Source organism: Dermacentor albipictus, chromosome 2 (genome assembly GCF_038994185.2).
Source record: "Dermacentor albipictus isolate Rhodes 1998 colony chromosome 2, USDA_Dalb.pri_finalv2, whole genome shotgun sequence".
NCBI lineage: Eukaryota > Metazoa > Arthropoda > Arachnida > Ixodida > Ixodidae > Dermacentor > Dermacentor albipictus.
This window is the reverse complement of record NC_091822.1, coordinates 177947942-177975871: the sequence shown is the minus strand read 5'-3', so window position 1 is coordinate 177975871 and position 27930 is coordinate 177947942. Positions and strand designations below refer to the sequence as shown.

The following is a 27930-nucleotide window of genomic DNA, read 5'->3' as shown; positions in this document are numbered from 1 at the left end:
TTCGCAATAACTTGCGTTTATGTCAAAGCAATTGCATAGGCGGTTACATATATATGACACATGGTAAGCACAAATCTCAAAGGATCCAAGTCGATCACAAATGCCACGCTTACTTTGCGAGTTACACATTGGTAATGTCAGTCAAACATGCGATGTCAAACTTCAGTTGTACTGTTAGAAGCACGTTCATATTGTCACACAAGAGTAGAGCACATGGGCGGTAAGGCAATTAACAAGTAGAAAATGCTGACCACTGTAGTATTCAACATATATTTTTGAGATCACTGGTACGGTTTCTGTTTGCGTTTTCACAGAGTAGCGTATGAGCCACACTGAGAGCCCAGGAGTGGAAAAATTAGCACGGCTGACTTCTGGAAGGAAACCGATCGCAGCCTACCTAGAGCAATTCTTGAAATATGCCATAAGAATGTTGTACGTAGCATTCTTCAGCTCTACTTAAAACGCAAGCACAACAGCGTTTGTCAGAGGCTTAGACATCCGCAAAGAGTTCGCGTCACACCACAAAGGCCCGAAAGGAAGGCACATCAAGTCATTGTATACTATGGAAGATTTCTTGCTATATTAGCTCTAAACAACGCCAGGAGACGATGACATGCATCTTTGCCGCGCTGCACCCACGAGTAGAGCAACATGCACATCAAGAGATTATCTACCGGCTGTAATATGGTCAAAAGTTGCCGTCCGCCACACACCCACAGCTTGAATCATTGCGTGCTGCACGCTACGCAAACAGGAGTGCTGCAGGCTAGGTAGCATTTACCGCCACCTCAGGACTCGTATTAAAATAAAACCCGAAGAAATAAATAGGCGTAGTCAACATCATGTGTAAAATCATGTATAGGCGTGAGGCAAGTAAAAACGTAGGTAAAATCAGGTAGGTGTCGGGTATAAAATCACATTTCTCTTAAAATAACTATTAAAAACGCGTAAGAATACGGATGTCAATTAAAAGGGTTCAGCCATGGGGTGGCTGCTACAACCTGCGAGCCTTTTTTCCAGGCCAACACTGAAAATGAGCGTCGGGGTCAGAACAGACAGGGGAGAAGCAGACTTTCTTGAACAGGAAAGAGAAGTCCGGGAGCTTGAGGGGGGCCAACCCGCCGGGCGTACGCGATGTGGTCGCTATTGGAGAAACAGAAGAGCATGTATTGTAACAGTGCTTGTACATGCAACTTAATGTAGGACGGAGTTAAAAGATCAGGGTGATTGCACATTCATTCCGTCCGCAAAACTGCTAGGTTAGCGTTCCAACAAAGAGTTGGTGACCCAACACACAGTACACGACTGCGAACTGCAGTCGATTTATTAAAACGAGACTAAAGACAAATACTAAGTCAAGCTAAAGTGATAGATCAGTTATCCAGACTATCTAAGGTGCCAATATCATCACGACGAGAGCCTTAATAATCAAGACGTTGAGGTAAATGACATAAGAGACTCCCACAGGACATTGTGAGTACTTGCCCGAAGACGAAAGCACTGGCTTAAATTTTGTGTCTAGCACTCAATTACTCACTGCAGAAATATTCCTTGTATGGTATATGACTAAATTGCGAGCTGCCTAGTTCTATTTCATTTTTAGAACAAGAACTCATCGAAATGCCCCTTGAAAACGACGCGGGTGGTCGAAAGGTTTCGTTTTTGCTCGATTCTGCAGCGTCGACACTTTCGTGTTTCAGTAGTTTCGTTACCTCGTATTGCTGCAGTGGTCTTCTGGCTCGCGAAACTCGCACAAACTGCAAGTGGCAGAGAATTCAATTTCCATGTGATGTAGCGGGATGCCCGAACGGTCTACGCCACTTGACCGACATGCAGCTGGCGCGGGGAATCCACCGCACTGTCTTGGCTCGGTACCGCCGCCTGTCGGGCGCCGTTTTACTCACCGAAGGCAGCAAAGTGTGGTGATGGTGCATGCAACGTCACGACTCCCCTGTTGGGTGTCCGGAGATTTGAATTTCCAAAAAGGTATTCGCAACCTTCAGATACAATTTCTTCGTAAACTTTTCTTGGCACGAAAAAAAGCGTTGCGATGTTTCTGGGACTGTATTCGAACAATTCACGCCGACTTAGTATTTGCCTTTAGTGTCCCTTTAAGCTTTGGCTTGGAGATAAAAGCGCACAAATTCTCTGGTTACACGATCGCTGAATTGATTTGAATGAAGTTTGCGGTATTTGAGAGACAGTTAATTTCTAGCAACTGCCTATCACAGCCTTGTGTTCGGCAGGTTGTTTCTTAGATGTCATGCTACAGCCATTACGAAGAAACTGCAAGCAATTTCTCCCTATATCAAGTTTATTTGGAGCGTAGAATTGATAAGTATACACGTAAACGTATCGCCATAGAAAGGCAACAAGGACGCGACGTGGACAGGTCCCCAATCACTAGAGGGATTCGGCCGTTATTTCGATGAGGATTTTACCAAGGAGTTTAATTTTTCATATGTGCATAATGTTATATTGTGTTTTAATGTGCATATGTGCATAATGTGTGTGGGCCGGAAATTCTGTTCACTCAAGCTCATTCTGGTCACTCAAGTCAGGTCCAGGAAATCAACGCCCGAGACAACGCCGCGGGTGGTGTCCATAGTACGGTGCGGGGTAACTTACTTGGGTCTCCCCCCAAATGATAGTTTCGGCAGTTTCTCATATTGCTTCTGATCACGGAACTTTAAGAGGAGATCACCGCTTGCCATCATTCACGCCTTATAACCTAGACCAAAAACTTCACACAACGACTGAAACAAGAAACGGTGAACTGGATCTTACTGGTTTGTACGACATTTCAGAGTGAATAATGTTGAATCGAGGAAAGTTCAGGATTTGGCGTCCGAAAAAAGGGAAGACATCTTCGGTGCGCCCTCATTGAGGGCAATCAGGGAGTTTAAGGAAAGCATTCGCCATAAGTACGCATGGTGTTTTCAGCAGCGATGCCAACCGCCCACCATGGAGTCCAAAAGCGGGACTTGACAGAAGTTCCTGCGAGGGAAGCCGTGCCAACGCCAGCCGCAAATGGCTGCTATAACCAAATACCGCATAACCAAGAATGGATAGGCCCACAAGGTTAACCCTTGCCACTGGGACACTCGGAAGTGAGAAGTGGAGAGGACAGGAAAGATAAGAGAAGAGAAAAACGAAGATTTAAAGAGGACAGGGAACGGCCACTGGCGATTTCTTTCAGGCGGATCAATCTGGAGGTACCGTCTATGTGGAACGGAGGCCGAAGAGGAGGTGAAGAACGGATTACAGCAACTTTCAAAAAGTGTGTCGTGAATCGGTCACAATTGGAGTACTTGAATATACCGGATCTGATGACGTATCTGCTCTGTGATATCGGGGCGAAATTGAAAAGGAAAGTATTTCTCTCATTTCCGGTGGTATTATTCTATCAAATAAATTAAAAGTGGTTATTTATTTAGTACTTTAGGAAAATTACTTCAGAATTGCTTATCCGTTTCGCCTTAGTAGTAGCACACACAAGGCGATTTTTAGATGCACAAAATTATAGAAATTCCCTGTGGCCTCTAACACTACCCTAATCATTGATCAATATTACTCGATGAGGTGGTATTACGTCGAGAAATTGAAATGCTCAAAAAATTACCATAATTACGCATAATAACGTCTTAATTATTCACGTTGCCGCAAATTTCAATCGACGTATTGCAGCTAGCGGTGTGCAAGACTTAAAACGAATTCTGAGGATGGCACCGATTTCCAGATAGGCGCTGTAAAACTTGCGGTAAAAACTCTCTGTTCCACTTACTTTCGAAAGAATACTGTTTTGTGCGTTGAAGTTCAAAAATAGGTCTAACGTCAATGCATTTCATCAGACAATCTGAAAATTAGTGTTTCCAAACTTGCTTATCCTCAGAATTTGTCCCGAGCCGATAAGCTGTGCAGACTCACTAGCCGCAACTCGCAAATTTAGATATGTGAAGTAAAAGAATAAATCAAAACGATAATTAGCGTAATGTTGTTATAATTCTGTGAGACATTATTCATTCGTAAAGTAATAGCCGCTATACAGCGTTTTTGTATCAATGGTTCGAATTGTGCAATCTCCCACAAGCGACTTATAAAGATTCTGCGCAGATAAAGAATAGCCTTAATGTTTTCTAATTCAACAAGTTGACCGCATGTTTTCCGAATGAGTCGTTGCAAAAAAAATTTGTGGCTTTAAAACATGCATCTTTGTATGTGTTTCTCATTGTTGCAACGTGGGAGGGATAATCTTAACTGAAACGTAGTGATAGCCACCTTCTCCCTTTGGGTCCATCTTCACCAGAGCATCCGCACCCCGTCCTGTCCTGAAAAAGAAGCACACGCCATATGTAAATATAACTACACGATGATAAAGGTTATTCAAAGTATCAGCACATGAAGCCTACACGCAGAGAGTTCGTCGCGATAACAAATCCCTCAAGTACAGCCAGTGCTTGCGTTAACCGATAACGGAGGAGTGCTCGCCTATCGTGCTCTGCTAACCTATGGCGCATTCATTCAACGAGAGTAGCGCCATCAAAGGCGGATCTTTTCTGCTGGTCCTCATTTATGGCTGCCTGACGCGAACGACAACACTCGGTGCACTGCACGTAATTGGTGACATTAAGTAATAAGTGGCTTCACTGTTCAAGACATTTCTACATTAAGACTCCTGTGGCACAACGGCACGCAGGTTTACGAGCTGCACCTTGAAGACGCTTGATGTATAAAAGTATTAGAACATTGAACTAGGCTTTCTCTATGCCGAAGTTAGCATTACGCATGTCTGGTGTACCGCAGCGCATCGTCTTCCTCCAAGATTTTACCCTCTTCATCCCTTATAGCTGTCTGCGTATTGTTAGTTCGAGCTCCGCGTGGCCATACGTGGCTACAGAATCTTTGCGGTGGGCCTTTGTGCCTGTTTGCAAAGGTCATGCGCCCAACGTCCACTTGTGTATGCTATGCGCCCAAAGTTCATGGGATATACTTTAGCGAAAATGTAGCAGCCCCGGTTAGATGTGTACACACGTACGCGGGTGTTTTCGCATTTCGCCCCCCATCGAAATGCGGCCACGGGACCCGGGATTCGAGCCCGTGACCTCGTCCGTAGCAGCCGAACACCATAACTATTAAGCAACAACGGCTGGTAAGGGATTGATTGCATTAGAAGCGATGGGAGATATGAACGGACACATAGTTGATTTTGACGGACATACTGATTGCAATGGTTCTCTAATGTTAAATCTGTGGGATGAAGGAGAAAGGAGTCATGTATAGGTAACGTGGCAATGCGGAAACAGGCAGTCATGTATACACTATGCCTTAGTGTCAGAAATGGCCTAAAAACTAGACCAAATGATAATAGAGTAACATGGAAAAATTCGCCTGGTAGCGATCACAGACGTTTAACTTCAAATCTTGCGAGAGGTACTAACGCAAAGCACGAACCAATAGCATCACAATTCCTAAAAGATAAATGAACAGCAAATAACAAGCACAGAAATTTCGGGCTGATCCATTCATATGGTGGCGCTTTAGCCATCGAAGCTGTCGATCGCAGACCGAGCAACTCTGGGAAAACTCCGCGGCCAGAAACATCTTGAATCTGGAGTTTGCACCGGTGAAACTCTAAGGAGGTTGCAACTCGCGCCTCTCGTACATTGCTTGTTCTTCGGCTAGTTTCCATTTATCTTGGCGTTGCAACTGTTGCCGTGACCTACCTCTGCAATGCATAATCCGGTTATCACACAGCACGGCGGCAACCGCGGCGCACACCTCAGTGTTTTCTTCGCAGAACTGTTGCAGCGTTGCATTGAGGGCAGATGACCGCACACACAGGCGGCAGCAACGGGTGCCAGCGCGGGTGCACTCCCCCTACTGCGCAGGTGCGGCGTGCCATGAAATCACGTGTCCGTTCTTCTGCGCCGTACTAAAGTTCTTTGTCTTTTTTTGGCCCCTTTAATGGCGTTACCCAGCCCAGATAGTCACCCCCTCCCTGCGAAACCACACATACGGCTCATCCTTACAGGCTCGTCAGGTAAGCAGCTTCGTTGTATGAACAGAACAAATAAGAGGCTTTTCCTACAGCAGTCAGAATATAAGTTGTAGACGTTACGCAGAAGGAGATAAAACAGACATGCCGAAAAACTGCTCAATCACAAAGGGGAAACCACGTAAGTGATGGAACAAAGAAATAAAGCTAGCTTGAAAGGAGCGTAAGCAGGCGTCTAGGGATCAAGGAGAAGCGAAAAGTTGGGATTACATGCAGAAGAGCTGCTGCTTGGCTGGTTCAAATACCGATAAAAAGTGCGGCGAGTGACCTTGTGCAACAGAAAGTTAAATACACAAGCGAACGTTCGGTGAATTACATATACATCAGGGACAAAGGCGCCCAAAAAAAGATTCTTGAACAACATAACAGCACTCGTACCTCAAACTAAAACTTGCCAACGGCTATAAGAGTTGAAGACGGTAACACCGACGAAGTTGACGATGCGCTGGGGTACATTACAGACGTTGTCAGGGATGACTTTGGCACGAAAGAAAGGGTAGTTCAGACACACAGATCCAGCAGCAACAGAGAAGCCTGGCGTAGTCCCAAATAATACGGCAGCAGGACCCAGTTCAATTCCAATAAGGCTAATAAAAAAAACTCGGTCCTAAGAGCAAGGTACTGATGACTAATGCCATAGAGCAAGTGATTTGAACCAAGAAAATTCCGGCAGATGGCGTGAAAACGAAATTAACATCCCTAAAGGTAAAGTTTATAAGGATAAGACGACCTTGTGCAGGCCAGTTACAGTAACGTCCGTGATAATGTCATGGGGTTAAGAGTAGTCAGAAGTATATTTACAGGATATTTACAATTGTAGCAGCTGACAAGATGGTAGACAGCGCGCAAAGTCCAGAGCGTCGTCTTTCGACCAAGCTGAAAAGTGTTCGTCAGGTGTCACATGACCCCTGGCGGCTGAAGCTTCGGCTCACTGCTGGTTAGGAGGCGGGCGAGTGGTACGACTTTCTAGGACAATGTTCCCACAGTCCTTCAACAAATCTGTTACCTGATCCTTCCCCATTGTCTTCCCCCTTTGTATAGCTCCCAAGGCGTTCTTTACTCCTTCTGGCGTTACTTGTGGGATTTCAAATTCCTCTAGACTGTTCTCTCTCACATTATCATCGTGGGTGCTACTGGTACTGTACAAATCTCTGTAGAACTCCGCAGCCACGTGAACTATCTCATCCATATTAGTAACGATATTGCTACCGAATAGTATTACCAATGACGACGAGGCGAGCAGTAAGAAGGCGACAACGACGTTTGGAGGCTAGCGCGGGCTGTTGTCTCTTGGCCAAGTGTGGCGTAATACGCTGTAAATATACTTGTATATAGCTTTTCATCTGCGTCTTGCGTAACATATCCGGTGGAGGTGGACTTTCCCTGTACCTCGTCACGGAGCTCTGCAGTGGACGGTACGTCGAGCCTAGCTTCATGGCCACCGGCGGTGACAGCTCGACTCAGCCGTCTCCGACACCTGCTGCCACTTCGACGACCTACATCACTCTCCCTGCTCCTCGTGATCCTGGCGTATTCTCGGGCAAAGATGGGGAAGACGTCGAGGACTGGATCAGCATGTACGAACAGATCAGCCGCAATAACCAGTGGGACCCTACTATTATGCTCGCCAACGTAGTCGTACCTCGGTGGCACACCTCGAGTTTGGTTACGGACGCACGAAGATGAGCTCACCAGTTGGGATTCGCTCAAGCAAAAGCTCCGAGACTTGTTCGGCAACCCCTACGGTCACAAACTTGCCACGCAGAAGGCGCTTTCCGGCCGTGTGCAGACGTCAACTGAGCCCTATATCACATGCATTCAGGACGTCTTGGCTCTGTGCCGCAAAGTTGATGCACACATGACTGAGTCAGACAAGGTATCCCACGTCCTCAAAGGCATTGCCGATGACGCCTTCAACTTGCTCGTATTCAACAACGTTGCGACGGTGGATGCTGTTATAAAAGAGTGCCGCCGCCTGGAACTCGCTAAAAGCCGACGTATCGACCAGCAGTTTTCCCAACACCCCAGCGACATCTTCCTGTGCCGACTCTCCTCGTCCCAACAACACTGGCGATGTTACGAAGATCGTTCGGGGTGAGATTGAGGCCGCCTATTCGGCTGCCTTCGAATCCAGCCCCGCCAACGCACCTGCAGTCACGGTTTCCCTAATCCAGGCAGTTGTCCGCCAGGAGTTCGAAAACATGGGCCTTCACACCATCTGCTTGGCCCATCGCCCTGATACCCATCCGGCTTCTCCCATTCCGTCCCGTCCCGCCTCTCACCCACCACGCTTCCGCAACCCATCTGAATGGCGCACTGCTGATGACAAGCCCATTTGTTTTCACTACTGTCGTCGCATCGGGCACATTTCTCGGCACTGTCGAAGTCGATGCACTTCCCCGACCCGGTCTGCTTATACTGCCTACTCTCGCCCCTCAGGTGGCCCTTCTCGTCCCTATGCCGCATGCTCCGATAATGCCGCCACTGACTCTCCTGCGCCGAACCGCCCCTATTCTCGTTCACCTTCACCCCAACGACGACAATCTCGCTCTCCCCAACCCCGTGGCTCCTTTTCGCGACTCCCTTCGGACGCCGCTCCCATCCGGAAAACTAGACGATGCAGCGCCTCGAGGTGACGCTGCATTGCTCCCTACGCCGCCAAATCCTCTACTGACGTTGCCCACTCATCTGAACCTTCTTGACGTGCAAGTCGACGGTGTTCCTGTGTCTGCTCTTATAGACACTGGGGCGCATTTGTCGGTAATGAGCGCTGACCTTCGTATCCCTCTGAAAAAAATCACGCCCGCCACGACGCATGTTGTCCGTGTCGCCGATGGCGGAACAGCCCCCGTAATTGGTATGTGTGCCGCCCGTGTGTCCTTCGCCGATCGCTCCACAATTGTGCTATTCACAGTCATCGCCCACTGTCCCCACGTCATCATCCTCGGCTTAGACTTCCTCTCCTCACATTCTACTCTCATCGATTGTTCCGCCAGTACTCTCCGCCTTGACCTGCCTGTTCTGGATCCCGCTGAACCACACCCCAGTCGCCTCAGTTCCGCCGACTTCGTTCGCTTGCCACTTTCGGCACTGACTTACGTTGACCTAGTGTCATCCCCCCCAGTGCCCGACGGTCACTATATCGCGGCTGCTATGCAAGACGGCCTCCTTACACAGGATCACGGTGCCTCATACCGTTTTATCTATTACAGCGAATTGCGTGTGCCTGCCAGTGGTAAATTTTGGGTTGACGACACAAGTGCTGCCACGCGGGATGTCTCTGGCCCAGCTTTGCTCATTCGAGGATCACTCAAATGGCATCTATTGAGGTAGACGACAATTCAGCCGATCCTCCACTACCATCGCAGTCGACAACTTGTACCATCGCCGACATACAGAAAATCATTGCGCCCGACATACTGCCCGGGCATGCTCGTGAGCTCTACCGCGTTCTGTTTTCCTACAACGATATTTTTTACTTTAACGATCGTCCTTTGGCCCAAACTACAGCTGTTAAACATCCCATTAATACCGGCGATGCCCCTCCTATTCATCGCCGCCCGTATCGAGTGTCACCGGCTGAGCGTCAAGTTATTCACGCAGAAGTTCGCAAAATGCTTGCCAAGAACATCATAGAACCATCATTAGTCCACGGGCGTCACCTGTTGTACTGGTAAAAAAGAAGGATGGGTTATTGCGCTTCTGCGTGGATTATCGGCACCTTAACAGGGTTACGAAAAAGGACCTGTATCCCCTACCCTCGGATCGATGACGCCCTTGACTGCTTCCATGGTGCTCGCTACTTCTCTATTGACCTCCGCTCCGGCTACTGGCAGATTGCCGACGATCTCGACCGTGAGAAGACTGCCTTTGTAACTCAGGACGGTCTTTATCAATTCAAAGTGATGCCGTTCGGTCTATGCAACGCTCCTGCCTCTTTTGAACGCATGATGGACTCCCTTCTTCACGGTTTCAAATGGTCCACATGCCTATGCTACTTGGACGACGTAGTAGTATTTTCCCCAACGTTAGCTACGCACCTCAAACGCCTGTCGGCAGTCCTGGATGTTTTTCGTCGCGCCGGTCTGCAACTGAACGCATCGAAGTGCCAATTCGGCCGTCACCGGATTACCGTCCTTGGGCATCTCGTTGACGCGAACGGAGTGCAACCGGACCCAGGCAAGATCCATGCTGTTACGCACTTCCCTGTTCCGAAGTGTGTCAAGGATGTGATGATGTGTGGTTTTTTGTGGCGCAAGGGCCAGGTTTGGCCAAAGAGCGCCATGACAAGTGGTAATGTTGACGATGTATTATGGAAGATGTGACTTGGCTGTAAAGTGGCCTAAAAATATTCGCTGTAAAGTGCGTAAAATTAACTTGTTATAAAATTATGGCGATGACAGATGACGAATACTATGAACACTAAAATCCATCGTGAAATAATGATGCAGAATAGAAAATATATGAGATGGTAAAAATGCCTGGAGCACTGTTGCCTCGCCAGAGCCCTTCAAACACAAGGGCCTAGAGGCACGTGCTACACGAAAGAACTATCGCAGCGCCTGTGTCAAGGATGTGCGCAGCTTCATCGGCCTTTGTTCCTAATTCCGCCATTTCGTGAAAAATTTCGCGGCCATAGCACGACCACTAACCGAGCTTTTGAAAAAAGACGCCCCTTTCCAGTGGGGTGATAACGAGGCCTCTGCATTCTCGCATCTAATCGACGTTCTCACAACGCCTCCCATTCTGGCCCACTTCGATCCTTCTGCACCTTCCGAAATCCGTACTGATGCTAGCGGTCACGGAATTGTCGCAGTACTGGCACAACGCCAACGCGGCAACGACCGTGTTATCGCTTACGCCAGCAGGCTCCTCTCACCCTCCGAGCGCAACTATTCCATCGCTGAGCGTGAGTGTCTGGCCCTAGTTTGGGTGGTTGCGAAGTTCCGCCCATACTTATATGGCCGACCCTTTTCCGTTGTCACAGACCATGTCTTGGACCAAGACTTGGTCGCTGGGCCTTATGCCTCCAAGAATATTCATATACTGTCATCTACAAATCTGGCCGACTACACAAGGACGCTGACAGCCTGTCTCGTTACCCGGTAGACGAGCCTGACGACGCCGACAGTAGTACCGCCAACGGCATTTTCTATGTGTCTACCTTCGCTAACATCGCCGATGAGCAGTACCGAGACCTATCGCTGCGAGCACTTATCGAGCGTCTGCGCTCTACACCTACCGACGCATCCGTTCGCCGATATGTCCTCCAGGGCGGCATTCTGTACCGAAGAAACTTCCTCCCTGACGGCTCTGATCATGTCGTGCCAAAACAGCTACGACAGACTGCTCTTTGAGATGCATGCGGCATTCACTGCAGGACATCTTGGGGTAACCCGCACGTACGAGCGCGTCCGCCGCCGCTTCTATTGGCCTGGTCTCGCTCGCTTCGTCCGACGCTATGTTGCTGCCTGTGATACCTGTCAGCGTCGGAAAACACCTCAGATGCTGCCTGCCGGTCATCTCTAGCCGATCACCGTCCCTGTGGAACCGTTCTTTCGTGTTCGATTAGGCCTCCCCGGTCCCTTTCCCACGTCAACCTCTGGGAACAAATGGGTAGCTATCGCAACTGATTACGCCACCCGATACGCTATCACGCGGGCTCTCCCTACTAGTTGTGCTACTGACATCGTGGACTTTCTCTTGCGTGACATTATCTTACTTCATGGCGCCCCGCGACAGCTGCTCACTGACCGTGGTCGTAACTTTCTCTCGAAAGTTATCGCCGACATTGTACGTTCCTGCTCCACTCAGCACAAGCTGACTACCTCGTACCATCCTCAAACCAATGGCCTGACAGAGCGGTTAAACCGTACTCTTAGCGATATGCCGTCCAAGTACGTTTCCAAGGACCACCACGACTGGGACATTGCCCTTCCTTACGTAACATTTGCGTACAATTCTTCCTGGCACGACACCGCCGGATTTTCTCCCTTTTATCTAATCTACGGTCGCGAACGGACCTTGCCCCTTGACACGGCATTTCCTCCTGCTTCGATCTCAACAAGTGAGTGTGCGCGCGACGCCATCGCCATCGCCCTCGCCGACCATGCACGCCAGCTTGCCCATGCTCGACTGACGGACTCGCAAACGACTCGGCAGCGTCAGTACAACGCCCGCCACCGTGACGTACAGTTTTCGCCTGGTGCGCTCGTGCTCCTGTGGTCGCCCTCTCGTCACGTTGGACTTTCAGAGAAGCTCCTTTCGCGATACACAGGGCCCTACCGCGGTCGGCGCCAGGTGACGCCTGTGACTTACGAAATTGTTCCTGTGGGTTCAACCTCGTCCTCTCCTCTGGCATCTAGTAATTTCGTGCATGTCGGTAGGCTCAAGGCCTACTACACTGCTTCCGAGTCCGATCTTTAGTCGCTCCGGGACGGCGCTTTTGCCGCCGTGGGTAGTGCTACGGAATAGTATTACCAGTGACGAAGAGGCGAGCAGTAAGAAGACGACGACGTTAGGAGGCTAGCGCGGGCTGTTGCCTCTTGGCCATGTGTGGCGTAATATTTGTATATAGCTTTTCATCTGCGTATTCTTACGTAACAATATTGCCGGGTTTGTCTCTTAACGCATACATCTGATTCTTTCCTATTCCACAATCCACGTAAAATCGCCTACTGTTATCCTTTTTTACTAGTACAACAGGGGTGCCCATGGGCTTCAAGAAGGTTCAATGATGTTACGAGAAAGTATCTTGTAAACTTCATGTCGCATGATGTGTCGCTCGGTATGCGAGACGTAGTAGGGTCGCCGATGGATCTGACTCGCATCACCCGTGTTCGATGTTTCACGACAGATGTTTCTCCTAGAGGGCGCTCTGCAAGGTCCAATATGTCCCTTTACAAGGCAAGGAGGCAAAGTTGTTCTTGAGCACACTGTTGCGGAAGGTTGGGAGCAATCATTTTCTTTTGGGAATTCAAGCCTGAAGGGACAGGAGGCGAAGCAAGAGTTGCACACCAGGAGCGGTCACAAGTTAACCCAAAATGGGGTAGCATCGGGCCAGCGTGAATTGCGCCAGGGAAATTCCGCGCGGGGGTGCTTGTTTACAAAGTCCAAAGTTCACAAGCGGCAGGCACGACGTGTTGTCCGAAATGGTAATTACGGTGTGAGGAAAAGCGGCGTTATACGAGAGCAGGATATCTGCATTAGAGGATACGATGTAGCCACCGTTTGTTACAGGTGCAACGGGTGAAATACTTATGTAGGTAATGGCATGGTGAGGGAGGCGATACGCTCTGAAACAGCCGTGTAGGAGCACTAACGGGAGGGTCAACACCAGCAGGTAGAGCGAGTTGCACAACACCAGCAGAAGAGCCTCTGAAAGCGGAATGTGTCGACAAAGTCAATGCCCAGGATTAGGTCGTGAGGGAAGTGCTCTAGAACAATAAAATAAAACAGAAGTATTATGTCCGGCGACACTCACGAGAGCCAGACATGCCAATAACGGCTGGTGTTCCACTGTCGTGGACTCGGATTACAGGCGACGGTGCAGCAGAGGACTTTCTTGAGACGATTTCGAAGCTGAGCATTCATCAGGGATACGTGCACGCCTCTGTCAATAAGAGCTGTAATAGGTATATCATCTACGTTCGCTGATAAGGTTCCGATGTGTGGGCAAGGTCAAGAGGACTTTTTGCGTCTGGTCGGTTTCGCCGCATCACCTCTAGGTGCTGCACCTGTTAGTTTTCCGGAAGGAGCAAGGGGACGGTGGTTGACGAGATGGGGGCGATTGGGAGAAGCGGCGACGATGCGAAGGAGAGCAGCTAGAGGGGGTGGGCACAGAAGTGTCGCCAGAATTTACTGGCTGCGTTTTTGGAGGGAAGCGAGGAGCAGCATGAAGGAAGTGGGATGGGAGGTAGAGCCAGGGGGTCGAATTCCACAAAGAATGGCAGTGACATGAAATATGGCCGATACGGCCACGAGTGAAGCATATAGGTGTGTCGTCTGGAGTGCGCCATTCGGCCGGGTTGCCATACCGCGCAGGAGCACTCAGGCTGCGGTTGCGTATGACAGTGTTGGGCTGAGTGTAGTCAGGCCGATTAATTTAGCAGACGTTTGTCAAGCCAACGTTGGCAAATTCCTGGCGCACGACGTACTGGATCAATGAGACGGTGGCCTGGCAATTCTCGGGGCATGGGTTCGGGTAGTGACAGGAGATGCGGCCTCTATTTCACGTCGGATGAAAGGTACGATGGCAGAGCAATCGGGCGTGGGCGCACTGCGGATGTCGTCGCAGGTAGACGTAGCATCCGTGTTGGAAGGGGGGGAAATGGGTGGGCAACGCGGCGACTATTGTCTTCCTCAAACAGCCGGCGTTCACTAAGAATGGCTTGCACAGTGGAATAATTCTTGAACACAAGGAAGTGGAAAGCATCATCTGCTATGCCCTTAATGACATGTGCGACTGTATTAGGTTCGGACATCTTCGAATCCACCTTGCGGCACAGAGCGAGCACGTCTTGGATGTACGTGAGGTAGGATTCAGTGCACGTCTCGTCAGGCGAAGAAGGTCTTTTTTGGTGGCACCCTGCCATCCAACAGGCTTGTCAAACAAATCCTTGAGCTTCTGTTTACAAATGTCCCAGCTAGTACGTTCCTCCTCGTGGGTCTGAAACAAGACGCCCGCCGTGGCCGCGAGGCAATATATCAGATTAGCGAGCCTGATGGTCTGGTCCCAGTGGTTGCTGGCGGTCAACCGCTCATATAATTGAAGCCAGTCTTCAACATCAGTGTCAACGGTGCCAGAAGAGGTTCCTGGGTCGCGGGGTTGTGCTAGAATGACGGTGGGCGTGGTTGCCGACGTGCCCGAAGCATCCGCACCTTGATCTGGCATTGTAGGTGCAACCAAGGAGCGCCCGCTACGTAAATCCAATCCTTGACCTCCACCAAAAATGTTAGGAGGTGAAAAGAGGTCAAAAGTATATTTACCGGATAAAAAAACAATAATTGTACCAGCTGACAAGATTGTAGACAACGCGCGAAGTCCAGAGCGTCATCGTCTTCGTCAGCGTCACAATATATAGAATGTTAATGCAAGCCGTAAAATTGGAGCTGTCGAATTTAGTGGACGAAATTAGGTACTGGATGAACTATATAATTGGTTCAGGCCAGGCAGACGCTTAGAGCATGATATGTTCGTACTAACTCAGTGCGTAGAGATTAAAGATGTTCAGAATAGACTTTTCCCGACGGCATTTCGAAATATTGAAGCAGCTGATAACATAGACCGAGAATTGTTATCGGATATTAAGCACGAAGGTATAGAGGATGATTTCGTGGAGCTGCTAGGAGAGATATATAAACAACAGAGTGCAAGTTGTAGCGGTAGGTCGAAAAGGTAATGAAGTAGAGACAATTCACGAAAAACTGAAGCAAGGATGTGCTCTGTGTCCATTGTTGTTCACGCTATATGTTAAGTGCATAGGAAGACTGGAAAATAGCGAATTAGACTAATTGATCACACACGCGTGATGGACAAATTGTGCAACAGAAGTTCCCCGCACTGACGACATAATGCTTCTAGCGGACAATGCAAGAAATTCACAGACTGCGGCCAATGCGTGTCGCAAGCAAGGACAAATCTAAGCTTTAAATTTAGTACAGAGAAATCGGTAAGTCTGATATTTAAGAGGAGAGTAATTACGTGCCGTCAATTCAACAGCAATCCACACTGATTCTCAATAATTATTAACACCTACGCGTATACATAAACGACTGACTCAAGCAGCCACCAAGATAATCTGAAAATAAAGGGGAAGCTGAATGCAGCAATACTGAAACACAAGACACTTTGGGGCCACCATAAATACGAGTTAGTACATGGGATTTGCAAAGAAGTAATGGGCGAAGCGCTGACGTTCTGAAATATCATTTTGTGCCTAAAATCGGATACATTGTCTGGGTTGGAATTCACCCACGGTCGGTGGGCCGGTTGTCTTTGGGAGCCCACGGAAAAACCACAAATTAGGCAGTGCAAACGGACATTGGTTGGGCCTCGTATCGTAGTCAGAAGCACAGAGCAAAATTAGTCTTTAAAGGGCCCCTCCCAAGTCTGGCCATTTCGAGCTGACATGCGCAGCGCATACATGCGCGATAACGATCGTCTCGGCAAAGTATTAAATCGCTACGCGCCCCGGAAAGATATGAAGTTTCAAACCGAATGCCGTTTTCTCGGCTACTCGCCGCCGCTGCGTTCCAAGCCGGAGGATGACGTGGTAGTGTGCCTGCGTACGCGTGTTTGTACTAGGACGTTGTTCGTGGTGACACGACTTCGAGAAATACTCAAGGCAAGATCTACTATTTGTGCAATATGTTGCTTGAATAGACGATATAAAGCTTACAGTAACAAAACTCGCAAATAGAATGCGTGTTTTTGCTTTACATCCCAACGAAGCAAAACAGGGGTGCGATCTTGTACGCGTTCCAAACTCGAACGGAGGCGGTCCGTTCTTTCCGTCGCGAAATGGGCGGTCCGTTCCGTTGCGTTCGTCCGATAGCAGGCAACACGGAATGATTGACAGCAGATATCACTTCACAATTGACGTCATGGCGTTCTTCACCGTTCAAACTGACCGACCGTGTGCGGCTCGGTGGAACGGACCGCCTCCGTTCTATTTTGGAACGCGTACAAGATCGCACCCCAGGTGTACTTCCGTTTCGTCTCCTTGCCCGCACGTCGCGCAATCGGTGCGCGCAGACACCGAAACTCATTTTGCACCGTGTTCTAGCGGGGGATTGTGCTTTGTGATCCGCTTGTGTCATCCTCAGTATTCGCGTAGCCCTGACTTATTCCGCTAGTGAAGTGTCCTCGTGGGCAGCGCGCATTAACGTGCGCTGCACGAAGTGAGACAATAGACAGCTTTAGGTTAGGGGATGCATGCAGCTTGCGTAGACATAGATCCAGACGTAGGGATCTGAGCATGCGCAGCACCGTGGCCCCTAGTTCTTGCGTACGCAAGCCGCGTGCGTCGCCTAATCTAAAACTTCTGAAGAGCTCGCGCGCGAACGCCGTCAGCGGAAGCGCGCCACGCAGCGACGAAGCCAGAAGAACAGAAAGGAAGAAAGGACAGGAAGGAAGAGAAGAAAGAAAAGAAAGAAAGAAAGGACAGAAAGGAAGAGAAGAAAGAAAAGAAAGCAAAGAAAGATAAGAAAGAAAAGGAAGGAAGGACAGGAAGGAAGAGAAGAAAGAAAAGAAAGGAAGAAAGGACAGGAAGAGAAGAAAGGAAAGGAAAGGAAGAAAAGAAAGAAAATAAACGAAGAAACAAAGAAACAAAGGAGGAAGGCGGGGCCCGTTAAGTATGCGTCACGCGATCCTCTAGGTCCGGTGCGGTAGAACACGAGGAATAACTCACTTGTGGAGGCTAGATGGGGCAAGTGGAGAGGGTATCTGGCTTGCCAGTCTAGCTAGCACAACGTACACAACAGAAGGCCTGAGCGCTCGGCGAGTGACGTCACGGAGAAGAAGCCGGCGGCGTGCTAGGGGATACGGTTTGAATGAAGAGAACGAGCCCTTATGGGCAATGTTAGCCAGAGGCCGCTTGTTCTCTTTTAGGCGTAGTTGGGCAGATGGCCCGCAGAAATCGGAGGGTGTTCCAGGATTTATGCAAAAGTACTTACGCACCCAATTATTAAAAAACCCGTGAATAAAAATGAAATGGTTCAATCTTAGGTTTGAGAACGAATTTCGGGTAAATGACAGGGAGCATGGCTTATGTCGAAAAGTCAGTGTTGCCCTCTTCTTCAATGTAGCTTTTTTTTCCTTCATTTATCGTCGGCGTCTGAGTTTGCTTTCATGCGACCACGAAAGTTCCACAAAACTATCACTGCACCATAACACATCTCAGGACAACTTCACTGGTGTGTCCTTTTTCACATTCGGGACACGTATTTATTCCAGTCTATATTAGGCTCTAAATGAATATTTCGCTTTCGAGGCCTTATTACGTAAAGTACAGCAGTGCACATATTTACAACACCTCACATGAGTATCAATGCAGATACAAAACATTCGTGCAACTACTTACAAAGAAACAGGTGGCTTATTCTGCGAACTCCAGCTTTTCTCTTCTTTGACTTAGCATTGGCACCCAATATTCTGTCAATGATCTTGCGGAAACGAACGCATGATTTTTCGGCCCCGATTTCTAATTGCTCCAGCACTTGGGCACGCAGCAGTCATTAGGCATATCCGGGCATGAACGTAATCCACATTCCATGGCAATGAAGGCGTGCCGGACGCATAACCGAATCCAGGAAATGTGCGCTCGGAAGCATGTCGCAGCATGGCAGGACTTTTGTAACCCCGAAGCTATCCAAGGGACAGCAGGAGCATCTAATCGAAATGTTATCGCCGTCGTCGCTCACTCGCTCTTCCGCCCCTCAGTTTCAACACAGGTGCGCCGCTCGTAGCTTCGTGGTGCGTTGCACGGAACTTCTATGTGCGCCTCTTTTGCGTGACGTAGCTCAAGAGGAAAGGTTATAGCCACAAGGCCTTAAGATCTCGAGGGGGTGTTGGTGTAGCTGGATCCTGAAATTATGGGTTCGCGACACTGAAATATTTCTATCTTGCTACTATTGAGCCGATTTGGAAAATTTTTGCAGCAGAACGCTCTCTTGAGGATAGGTAAAAACTTCCAGCGTAGAACCAAAGTTTGCTGTGTGGCCTGGTGAGAGGCCCTTTAAGAAAGGCTCAGCAACATGGGTCGAAATGAGCGGCGAAAGCGCAGAAGTATCTGTACCTAAAAGTGTGGACACAAATCTAAGGAAAATGTGTGTAATGTTATCAACCAAGTACAGGCAATTGAAGGCCTAAATAAACAAGCAGCAGTAATCACAAAGAAAGTGGGAGAAACAGAGGCAGCGAATTGGATGCAAAGAACGGAAATGAAAACTACCGTGGAACTTTCGAAGAAAAAAAAAATACAATGGAGAACTTGTGAGGTAGAGTGATGGGAAGTGCATTGCCATTGGAAGCTCGAGCTGAATGCCTAAGGAAGCCGACATACCGAAGGGTATATTAGCAATTAGATTAGGCACGTGCACAGCGCAGCAAACATGCCGCGACCGCTCAGCACATCTGAATGTTATGTGAAGGTATTCGCCCAGCGAGACCAGTACGCAACGTACACAGTAATGGTGGCCATGGGCGGTGCATTGCCGGGCTGGAGCGGAGAGGCGCGCACTCACCGCTATAGCCACGACTCGGCGGTTGGTCCGCGTAAACCGGTAGCTTAAAGTTTCGCACGGAATCGTTTGCCGAAGCATATTCGCCATGGCCGACGCGTGTCTTTATTCAGCGCGCATTTATCGCGAGTCGCCTGCTCCAGACCGACAGTGTGTTAGTCTACATTCGACGTGTGCGATGTAGAGATGCACGAAATGTCTGGAAAATGATGCAGCACCGGAAATGATCGCTCTTTAATATCACCTATGACTGGACAGTCGTGCGAAGTGTCCCAAAGCGCTGGCTTGTACGAGGGAAAGTTCTAATGGTGTTTTACTCCGACCCTGTTGAGGCACGCGTTCATGGCTTAACGGTTTGGGCATCAGGCTTCCATGCTCTCAGATCCAGTAAACATACATACACAGGTTCGTTGGCGGATTGATTCCCATCAGCACAGCACAATTGGTAGCGCAATGCAAGTGTAATGCGGAGGCTGTGGGTTCGGCTGCAACGAGCGACAAGTTATCGTTTCGTCCACTTTCATTTCCCCTTTTGTTTGCTGCATTTCAATATCAACCACAGCCAATTTTATCGATGCTTTCATATCATTATCTGTTGGCTTTATATGGTTATGATTATCCGGGGTGATTTACGCAACTTGAACCAAGAATTTTAAAAAGTGACTAACCGCAACTAAACGCCAAGATGAATTCTGCAAATGTTTCAAACTTCACTTTAGGGCCAAGTGCGCTTCGTTACGTCGTAGAGGGCATTCGAAAACGACCAGTCTAATTTTTTTGCAGCAACGTGCATGCCGCGTGGCTATTTTTTTTTCCGGCATTTAAGGAAAGCCCGCGAAATATTAAAACCGCGTGAGAGCTCACGCGCTACCGTATTGCAGGGCTCTCAACCGCACATCGTGCGAAAGAACCGTGAGCGCGGACCGGGGCGAACTGAGCGGCCGTGGCTCCAGGCACCGGCTTCCCAGTGCGTCAGCATCTTTGACGGTGGCACTCGGAAAGGAACCACCGTCGTCCTGATAAGGGAGATACGCTGGACGCACGGTTGAACGCGCAGCATTACCAGAGCATACGAGCGCAGTCACGTGGTTTTATTTCACATTTCGCGGGCTTTCTTTAAACGCCGGAACAGCACGAAGCATTTACGTTGCCACAAAAGCTGGCTCGGTCATTTTGAAATGCCCTCTACAACATAACGAAACGGACTTCGCCCTAAAGCAAACATTAAAACATTCACATACTTGGTGTGAGTTATTTACCTAATTAAGGAAAACATAAAGTTAAGAACAACCACATGACGGCAAACTGTCGTTGCTTTCATTCAGTTGCGGCTAACCACTTTTCTTTAAAATCCTTGGTTCAAGTTACGTGAACCACCCTTTATATACAGAGTAGGCAAAAACGCAGGCTGGCTCCATTGATGTAAGGTAACAAATGACAAACTACGTACGTGGAAACACTTCGTCACTATCCAAGCGTCTTGGCTGGTACTTCAGCCTTTAGTCAAAATAGGCGAAGGCTGGTCCACCAAGGGAAACGTCTGGACTCGAGGTAACGTATTTGCAGGCACGTCGCTTTCCTTTTATAGCGCACCTCTGCAGGCGCAAACACGGGCATGCGTCGGCACGCGCCAATGCGTGCAATGCGTCATAAGCGTGGGTGGCGAAAAGGGTGATGCGTGGCGACGCACAAAGATTTTTCCTACTACTGATGCTAGGAGATTGGCGACGCGTGGCGAAACATCGACGGCATCCGCAAATCAGAGGCTTCGAAGTCTCCGGCTGCTATACCTATCATGGCCGCCAATGCGAAGACGCCGATACCAATGATCGTGCGAGTTCTTTTGATGCATGCCGCGCGCGACAGTGTTCGTTGAAAGGCGGTGTTCTGATAGGAGACAGACAACGATACAGCCGACAAGCGTGGGTCGACACTGACTTCAACACGGAAATCAAGCATGCTGCTTATTCGTCCGTTCGGGGATAAACAAGAGTTTTGCAGAAACATGAATACCGACTATGCAAGTACAATAGAAACTTCAAAAACGAACAAAGATTTTCCTCCCACACGGGAATAACTTTCGTATTTGTGACAACTGAAATTTAGAGGTAATATAAGCAAAAAAATGGAAATGTGGTGCAAGCAATGCGAGTATTGCCAGTCGGAAGGCTGCGGTCACTGCGAGTCAGCGTATTCCCAGTTGTTGGAATGTAGTATTACTAGATGAAGACGGGTCTTCCAACGGCGTTCCACGCAGATGCGTGCCCAGCCGATATCGATGCCAGTGCGTTCAGCGTGTTCAGCGACAGTGATACAAACGACATCAGCTTTCACAGCGAAGCTGCATACCTCTACCGTCGAAGGAAAGTTTCGTGTCGTACGCAATAAAACAACACCCCATACGTGGGCCGATACAGAAGACAGTGCAACGCCGGGCCGACCCGCGGCGGAGATGAAGCAGACGTTAAGCAATCCCCATACGTGGGCCACTTCCGAAGATACTGCAATGCCCACCTACCCGCGGCGCAGGTGCAGTTCACCATTAAGGGGCGCACATACAAAGCTTCGCTGGTCATCCTTCACAGAGTGGAAGGGCACTAAGGTATTTTCGTTTAACAGTGTTTTTTTTCTTTTCGTCCTTATATCTGGTGCAACAAAATTCCGTCACATTGTTTTTACATTGGTGAACACCTTAATTCTGCGGCAATCAGCAATTTAGTGGAAATGCGTTTTCATTGTATTCTACTCGTTAACGATTAGGTATAGCGTTCACGCATACAAAGCTCGATGCATGCCGAACGGTATCGAAGTTGCCTTTACTGTCTTCTTGATGCGAGCTTTCGAGAAACCGGGCAGAGATTCGATCCAAAACAGATGTCACCGATAAAAATGTCAGTAGCGTTGTAACGGCAATGCTAAAGAAATTGACGCGAGCATTACGTCGCACCCGTTGGAGGTGCCTGATCCATGCTTTAGAACACGTTCATCAATTTGCAAGGTTGGTCAGGAGCGCACTGGACACATCCTGCACCCACGAGGAGCGAAGTGCAACTCGCAGTGGGGTCCAGAGCAGACCACCATCAGTTGCACCACACACACGCGTGCGCTGTTCTAAGCCCGCACATCCCCCATTTACCTATACCACACCCCCGGCTCCGCACACTTCACTTGCACAGTTTATTCCACTCCTAATGCTAACGATTAAAAAAACCCCTTGAAGTGCACCTTGAATATCAGGATATGGCATGAAAATATGCGATCCAGCGTCAACATGCTAACCAAGCACTTTTACACTTTCATTGCTGGCTCAGATAAACGAAACAAATTTACCATAATTATTAGGACAAAGCTACTTTGTCCACTTACAGGCAGATATTGCTTTCACCGCCTAACCTGGGTATTTAATCGGGATATAATTGTTCACATCCTTCACAGCATACCTGCAGGTAATAAGAAAAAACTTCCAAAGTGATTGTGTCCCTGAGCAGTCCTCGGTTAAAATGAGAGTAATAATTTGTGAAGTAGCAAAAATCCGCAATGACGACGTGGTGATCCCTTCCACATTCCCACTCACTTCCTAGTTGCCTTGGCAAAAGCACGTTCCCTTTTGTGCGTCTCTTTCATGCAGAACTTGTCAAAGGTAGCCGGGACTTTCGTGCTGTCACTCCATTCGGGGCGTTGGCAAGACGAAGCAGCAGGCCTGCAGCCAGCGTGCTCATCTGGACGCGCTCCGCCTGAAGAGAAGTGGCCTTGGAACTGCACATAAAGAACAGATTACAGATTTCTAAAACTTCAGGGACATATGCTACGCAAGCCTATTTGCCGAAGCTTTCTTGCAACTGATCTGTTCTTAAAACATTTGAAGCTCTGTTAGCTCGCCAAAATTCAGCTCTTTTAATAGCGGAAAATAAACTCACTTTCGAGCGTAACGCAAACTTTTCTTTCACAATTACACGGCAGGTTGTGCACACAGATAACTGCGTTTTGTTTGCAAAATTCTGAACCTTCTCAAGACTTTAACAACCCGTTCACTTTTACTTTAGGTGAAAGTTTTTTTTTACCCTCCACGGCTGTATCTGCAGTTGCGAAAATAGAGGTACCCTTCAAGTACTTGTGAAACAAAATTTTAATGATATTGTAACAGCTAATCAGAAGCAATACAATTCAGACATTCGAAACATCGCTCATGCTTCCAGAAGAGTGTAGGGGCTTACATTTACAGGCTTGCAGCTTGAAGGCCTTAGCGGACGCTGCTGAGGCGAAGTTTCCAGACGGCGCTTACGTTTCAAGCCGCAAGCAGGTGACATGGCTGCGTCGAACATACAGGCGTTAGTTCATTGCTCGGGTTTTCAACGTCACAACGCAAAACATCAGAGACGCCACCGTGCAGGACATAAGGGAGGGGTGCGGGGGGGGGGAGGGTATTCTGTATGTGTCCACGTAGTGGACTGACCGTTTAGGCTAGATGGAAATTGGCTGAGGGCGCCTGATTTTTATGCGAAGCATATTACGAGAGCACAACCCAGCTCCCCAGGCGCGGCGGTGTCGCCTTGAATACCACGTGACACCGTGACGTCACGACAGAGGAGAAATGGGGCTCCAACTAGCGCCGTCGCTCGCGGCGTCGCGGCGGTAGATAAGCAGCTGCGCTTGCCTCTGCTAGACACTCACGAGGTGAGATGCCTCCTGGAGACAGAGCTGCTCGTTGGAATGAGAAGCGAAGGTTGCGGCGTGCTACAGAGACTGATTTTCTAGGTGGCTTTGGCTCAACTCTTGCAAGATGGGCTGGGTGGGAATCGAACCAGGGTCTCCGGAGTGTGAGACGGAGACGCTACCACTGAGCCACGAGTACGATGCTTCAAAGCGGTACAAAAGCGCCTCTAGTGAATGCGGTGTTGCCTTAGAAACGAGCTGTTTCTAAGGCTCACGCGTGCGTCGCTTGCTCAGGCGCACATTTCGTTGCCGCGCCGAACGCTGCGTTGCTCGACGCTCACCGTGTCCAATGCGGGGCGCGTAGTCGCTGCGCCGTAGCCCACTGTCTTACACCCCTTGGCGGGTCGACGGGAACGCTGTCGCGTTCCACTCTTGAAGGCGAAGCAGAGTAACGCATGAGTTGTTTCTTCGTCTAGCCGAACCAAATATAGCCAAGTAACAGCAGTTCACCAGGCTAAACAGTGGTTCAACAACTAAAATAAAGGCTAGTATGCTTCGCATCCTGGGCTTAACCTTAGCTAAGCCACAGCCATTTTTTTTTCGTAGCTGGTTACGCAAACCATCCAATCAGCACTTCAGCAGCAGCTGAAAGGGACATGTTCTCCAGGTGGATAATTAGAGGATAACCTTTCTACTAGGATTACTAGGTTTAACGTTGACCACGTGGATTTCCTCAACGCGCACCAGTCATTTTTTGACAATGCGCTTTTTGATACCACTCCTGTTAGCGTGAGATAGGTCACAAGAAATTGAATTTGCGAGCTACGTTTACCCAATCAGCAGTAGTGACCGTGCCAGCGTGCTTACATATTTGATCTTTAAGGTGAAAGAATTTTGAAGGTGGTAGGGACGGCAAGCTTGGTTGACAGTTGACGAAATTCCACTAGGCATTACATTCGACAACAGCCTAAAACTTATGTGGCATAGAAACAAGAGCACAGGAACATACATTTGGGGGAGTTGGTACAGATACATGACAGAAATAAACAGCACAACTTTTTTGCAAACTATAGGACACTACAGGGCAGCGCTTGTACATGTCTTCCTGTCCTACGGTCAGCGTAAACGTTGCACTGTTTATTTCTATTAAGACAGAGCATGGTTCACAAGAATATGGGGACTTCGATGAGCAGCAGTGGGTTGGTATTTATCTAGTTACATTAGGTACCTGCAGTGCCCGCTTGGGACATTGCTGTATGGTAGAACAATCACCAAAAACACAGTGATGCGATCATATAAGATGCGGTAGGCAATTGCTGGAAATCTTATGCAGCATAACGAAAATACCAAAACATACAGGAAGCACAGTTGCTTTTGATATGACAGAGGGGGAAACAATCCCGTCATTTAACCGGAAACTGAGGTGGTGTGGTAAAAGTACACTCCAAGAGGCTCTCCCACCCGTCTATTGCTTTTCAATAGATGCATTTATATAAGTATTCATTCAGCGAATGTATTCACGCCGTGTTGAATAGGGACAGCAGTGCCATTTGATAGAGTGAAGATTCCTTATATCGTACGTGATGCTATCAGCTTCGGGAGCAGAGCCTCGACAACTGTTTAAGGAAGCCCTGAAATCGGCAACACTCAATGAACGGTTGTAGGATTCATTTTCATTACACTGCCTCTTCAGCGGACTGTTGTACTAATTGTTTGTTTTTTGTTTGGCTACGAATAATATTCGCAGACAGACACATGCTTGAAATGTTGCCTAAGGGGGTTAGCCTGGTTAGCTACGTGCCAAAACCACTTTGATTATGAGGCACGCCGTAGTGGAGGACTCCGGAAATTTCAACCACCTGGGTTCACCTAAATCTAAGTACACGGGGATTTTCGCATTTCGCCCCCATCGAAATGCGGCCACCATGGCCGCATTTCAACGGGGGCGCCTGAGCCACTGAGCAACCACGGCGGGTAAGGGTGGGTCTAAAAACTAATCTGCAAAGAACTAAAGTAATGTTTAGCAGTCTCAAAAGAACAGCGGTTTACGACAGGTAGCGAGGCACTGGAAGTGGCAAGGGAATACATCTATTTAGGGCAGGTAGTGACCGCGGACTGGATCATGAGACAAATAATCAGAAGAATAAGAATGGGCTGGGGTGCCTTTGCCAGGCACTCCTAGATCACGAACAACAGGTTACCATCATCCCTCAAGAGAAAAGTGTATAACTGCCGTGTCTTACCAGTACTCACGTACGGGGCAGAAACCTGTGGGCTTACGAAAAGGGTTCTACTTAAATTGAGGACGACGCAACCAGCAATGGAAAGAAGCTTGATTGGTGTAACGTTAAGGGATAAGAAAAGAGCAGAGTGGGTCTAGGAACAAACGCGAGGTAATGAAATCTCAGTTGAAATCAAGAAATAGAAAGGGGCATGGGCAGGACATGTAATGAGGAGGGAAGATAACCGATGGTCATTAAGGCTTACGGAATGGAGTACAAGGGAAGGGAAGCGTAGCAGGGGGCGGCAGAAACTTAGGTTGGCCGATGAGATTAAGAAGTTTGCAGGGACAATATGTCCGCAATTAGCACATGACCGTGGTAGTTGCAAAAGTTTGGGAGAGGCTTTTGTCCTGCAGTGGGTGTAACCAGACGGATGATGATGACCTACAATCCTGTGTCTCTACAACAGTACGAGTAAACACGTTTTGTTTCCTTCAAATGCATAATACCTTTGAATGAATTGCATATGAGGAAGAGTGGCCTTTGTTTCTCATAAAGTTGCTATCTACCGCTTTAACTGCAAGCCGTTCAAGTTTAACAATGAACTTGAAAACAATGTTTAACGCCAAAACGGAACACACGGCCCCCGGTAGACAGGAATATATCTTGCGACCATGCACTCAGTAACCGCCCAGTCACACAAGGCCGACACTACACCATTTCTTTTCTACCAATTTACTGCGACAGCTGCCCAAAATTTCAATGGCCCTGTGATACTGTGCGACGCCAATAGCCTGCAGATCGTTCGCAAGCGGCGCTTCGGCGCGGGCTCAATTCTCCGCAATGTCAGACCATTTTCTTCAAGAGACGGCCACCCTATCTCCGTGCCTGCCCCAGAATTTTTGGTGCCGAGTTCTGAACTGGTGCTCGCTTTATTTTTTCATCCTTAGCCATCCTCAAAAACATTTGAAAAAATGGTAAATAGTCTGCAAGTAACCTCCGACAGAGCGCGACTTTCTGCGTTTGTTTCCATTTGCAGGTGTATAGGGCCAGGTCTGGTCGTTCGCTTGAAGTACGGTATAACCAGTGTAGGGTTCGCATGAAATCGCAGCAAAATGCTGCGAGACAGATTTGCGCATATGAGTAGCGTCGCATTACACGTAGAAGAGTAAATATGAGGGGCCGGTCTTCGGAAATGGCTGTTCAGCAGACTGATAGGGAGTTCTTGCTTTTCGTGCCATAACCCCGCTTGAGTGCGCACCATAGGAAGTGAAAAGTGGTTGATATTACATCGCTATGGCCATAACTGAACTACACGGAATTGGGAAGCTCGAAATTGGAGTGGTGTCGGCCTAGAATCACTGGGCGTTTAGGTCAGGCCGTTCGCAATTGCGTCCACGTGCAGCCGTGGCCAGGATTCAATCCCGTGACACCACAGCCACTAAGCAACCACGGTGGCTATGACATAAGCAGCGCGCTACCTCGAGACGTAAAAGACCTCTAGTAGGGCAGCAACACACGTACTACAACAGAAACTGCAACATTTCTTAAAGGGAGCATTCTAACACGGCGTCAGGAATAAGAATATAAAATGCCTTCACTGACCGTATCTGTCGCAAGCACTGTCGTTCACGAGAGCAGGCTGCGCTGTTGGTTCAGCGATGCGCGCAGTTCGCCTGAACAAGCGATTGTGTGACTAGCCTGACCGCCGTAAGGGTGGTAAGGGGCTTTAAACCGCCGGCACAGTCATTGCTGCGT

At 48.6% G+C, this 27930-nt stretch overlaps 1 protein-coding gene across 1 annotated transcript; it reads right to left on the bottom strand.

Moving 5' to 3' along the window:
- On the bottom strand, positions 1–27930 carry LOC135905844 (uncharacterized). Its single transcript, XM_070534498.1, has 5 exons — positions 27778–27930; positions 23512–23606; positions 22872–23053; positions 4279–4328; positions 1–1143 (listed from the first exon to the last, which is right to left on the bottom strand). The coding sequence occupies exons 2-5, from the start codon at positions 23602–23604 to the stop codon at positions 995–997; spliced, it is 474 nt and encodes a 157-aa protein (XP_070390599.1). The 5' UTR covers positions 23605–23606; positions 27778–27930; the 3' UTR covers positions 1–994.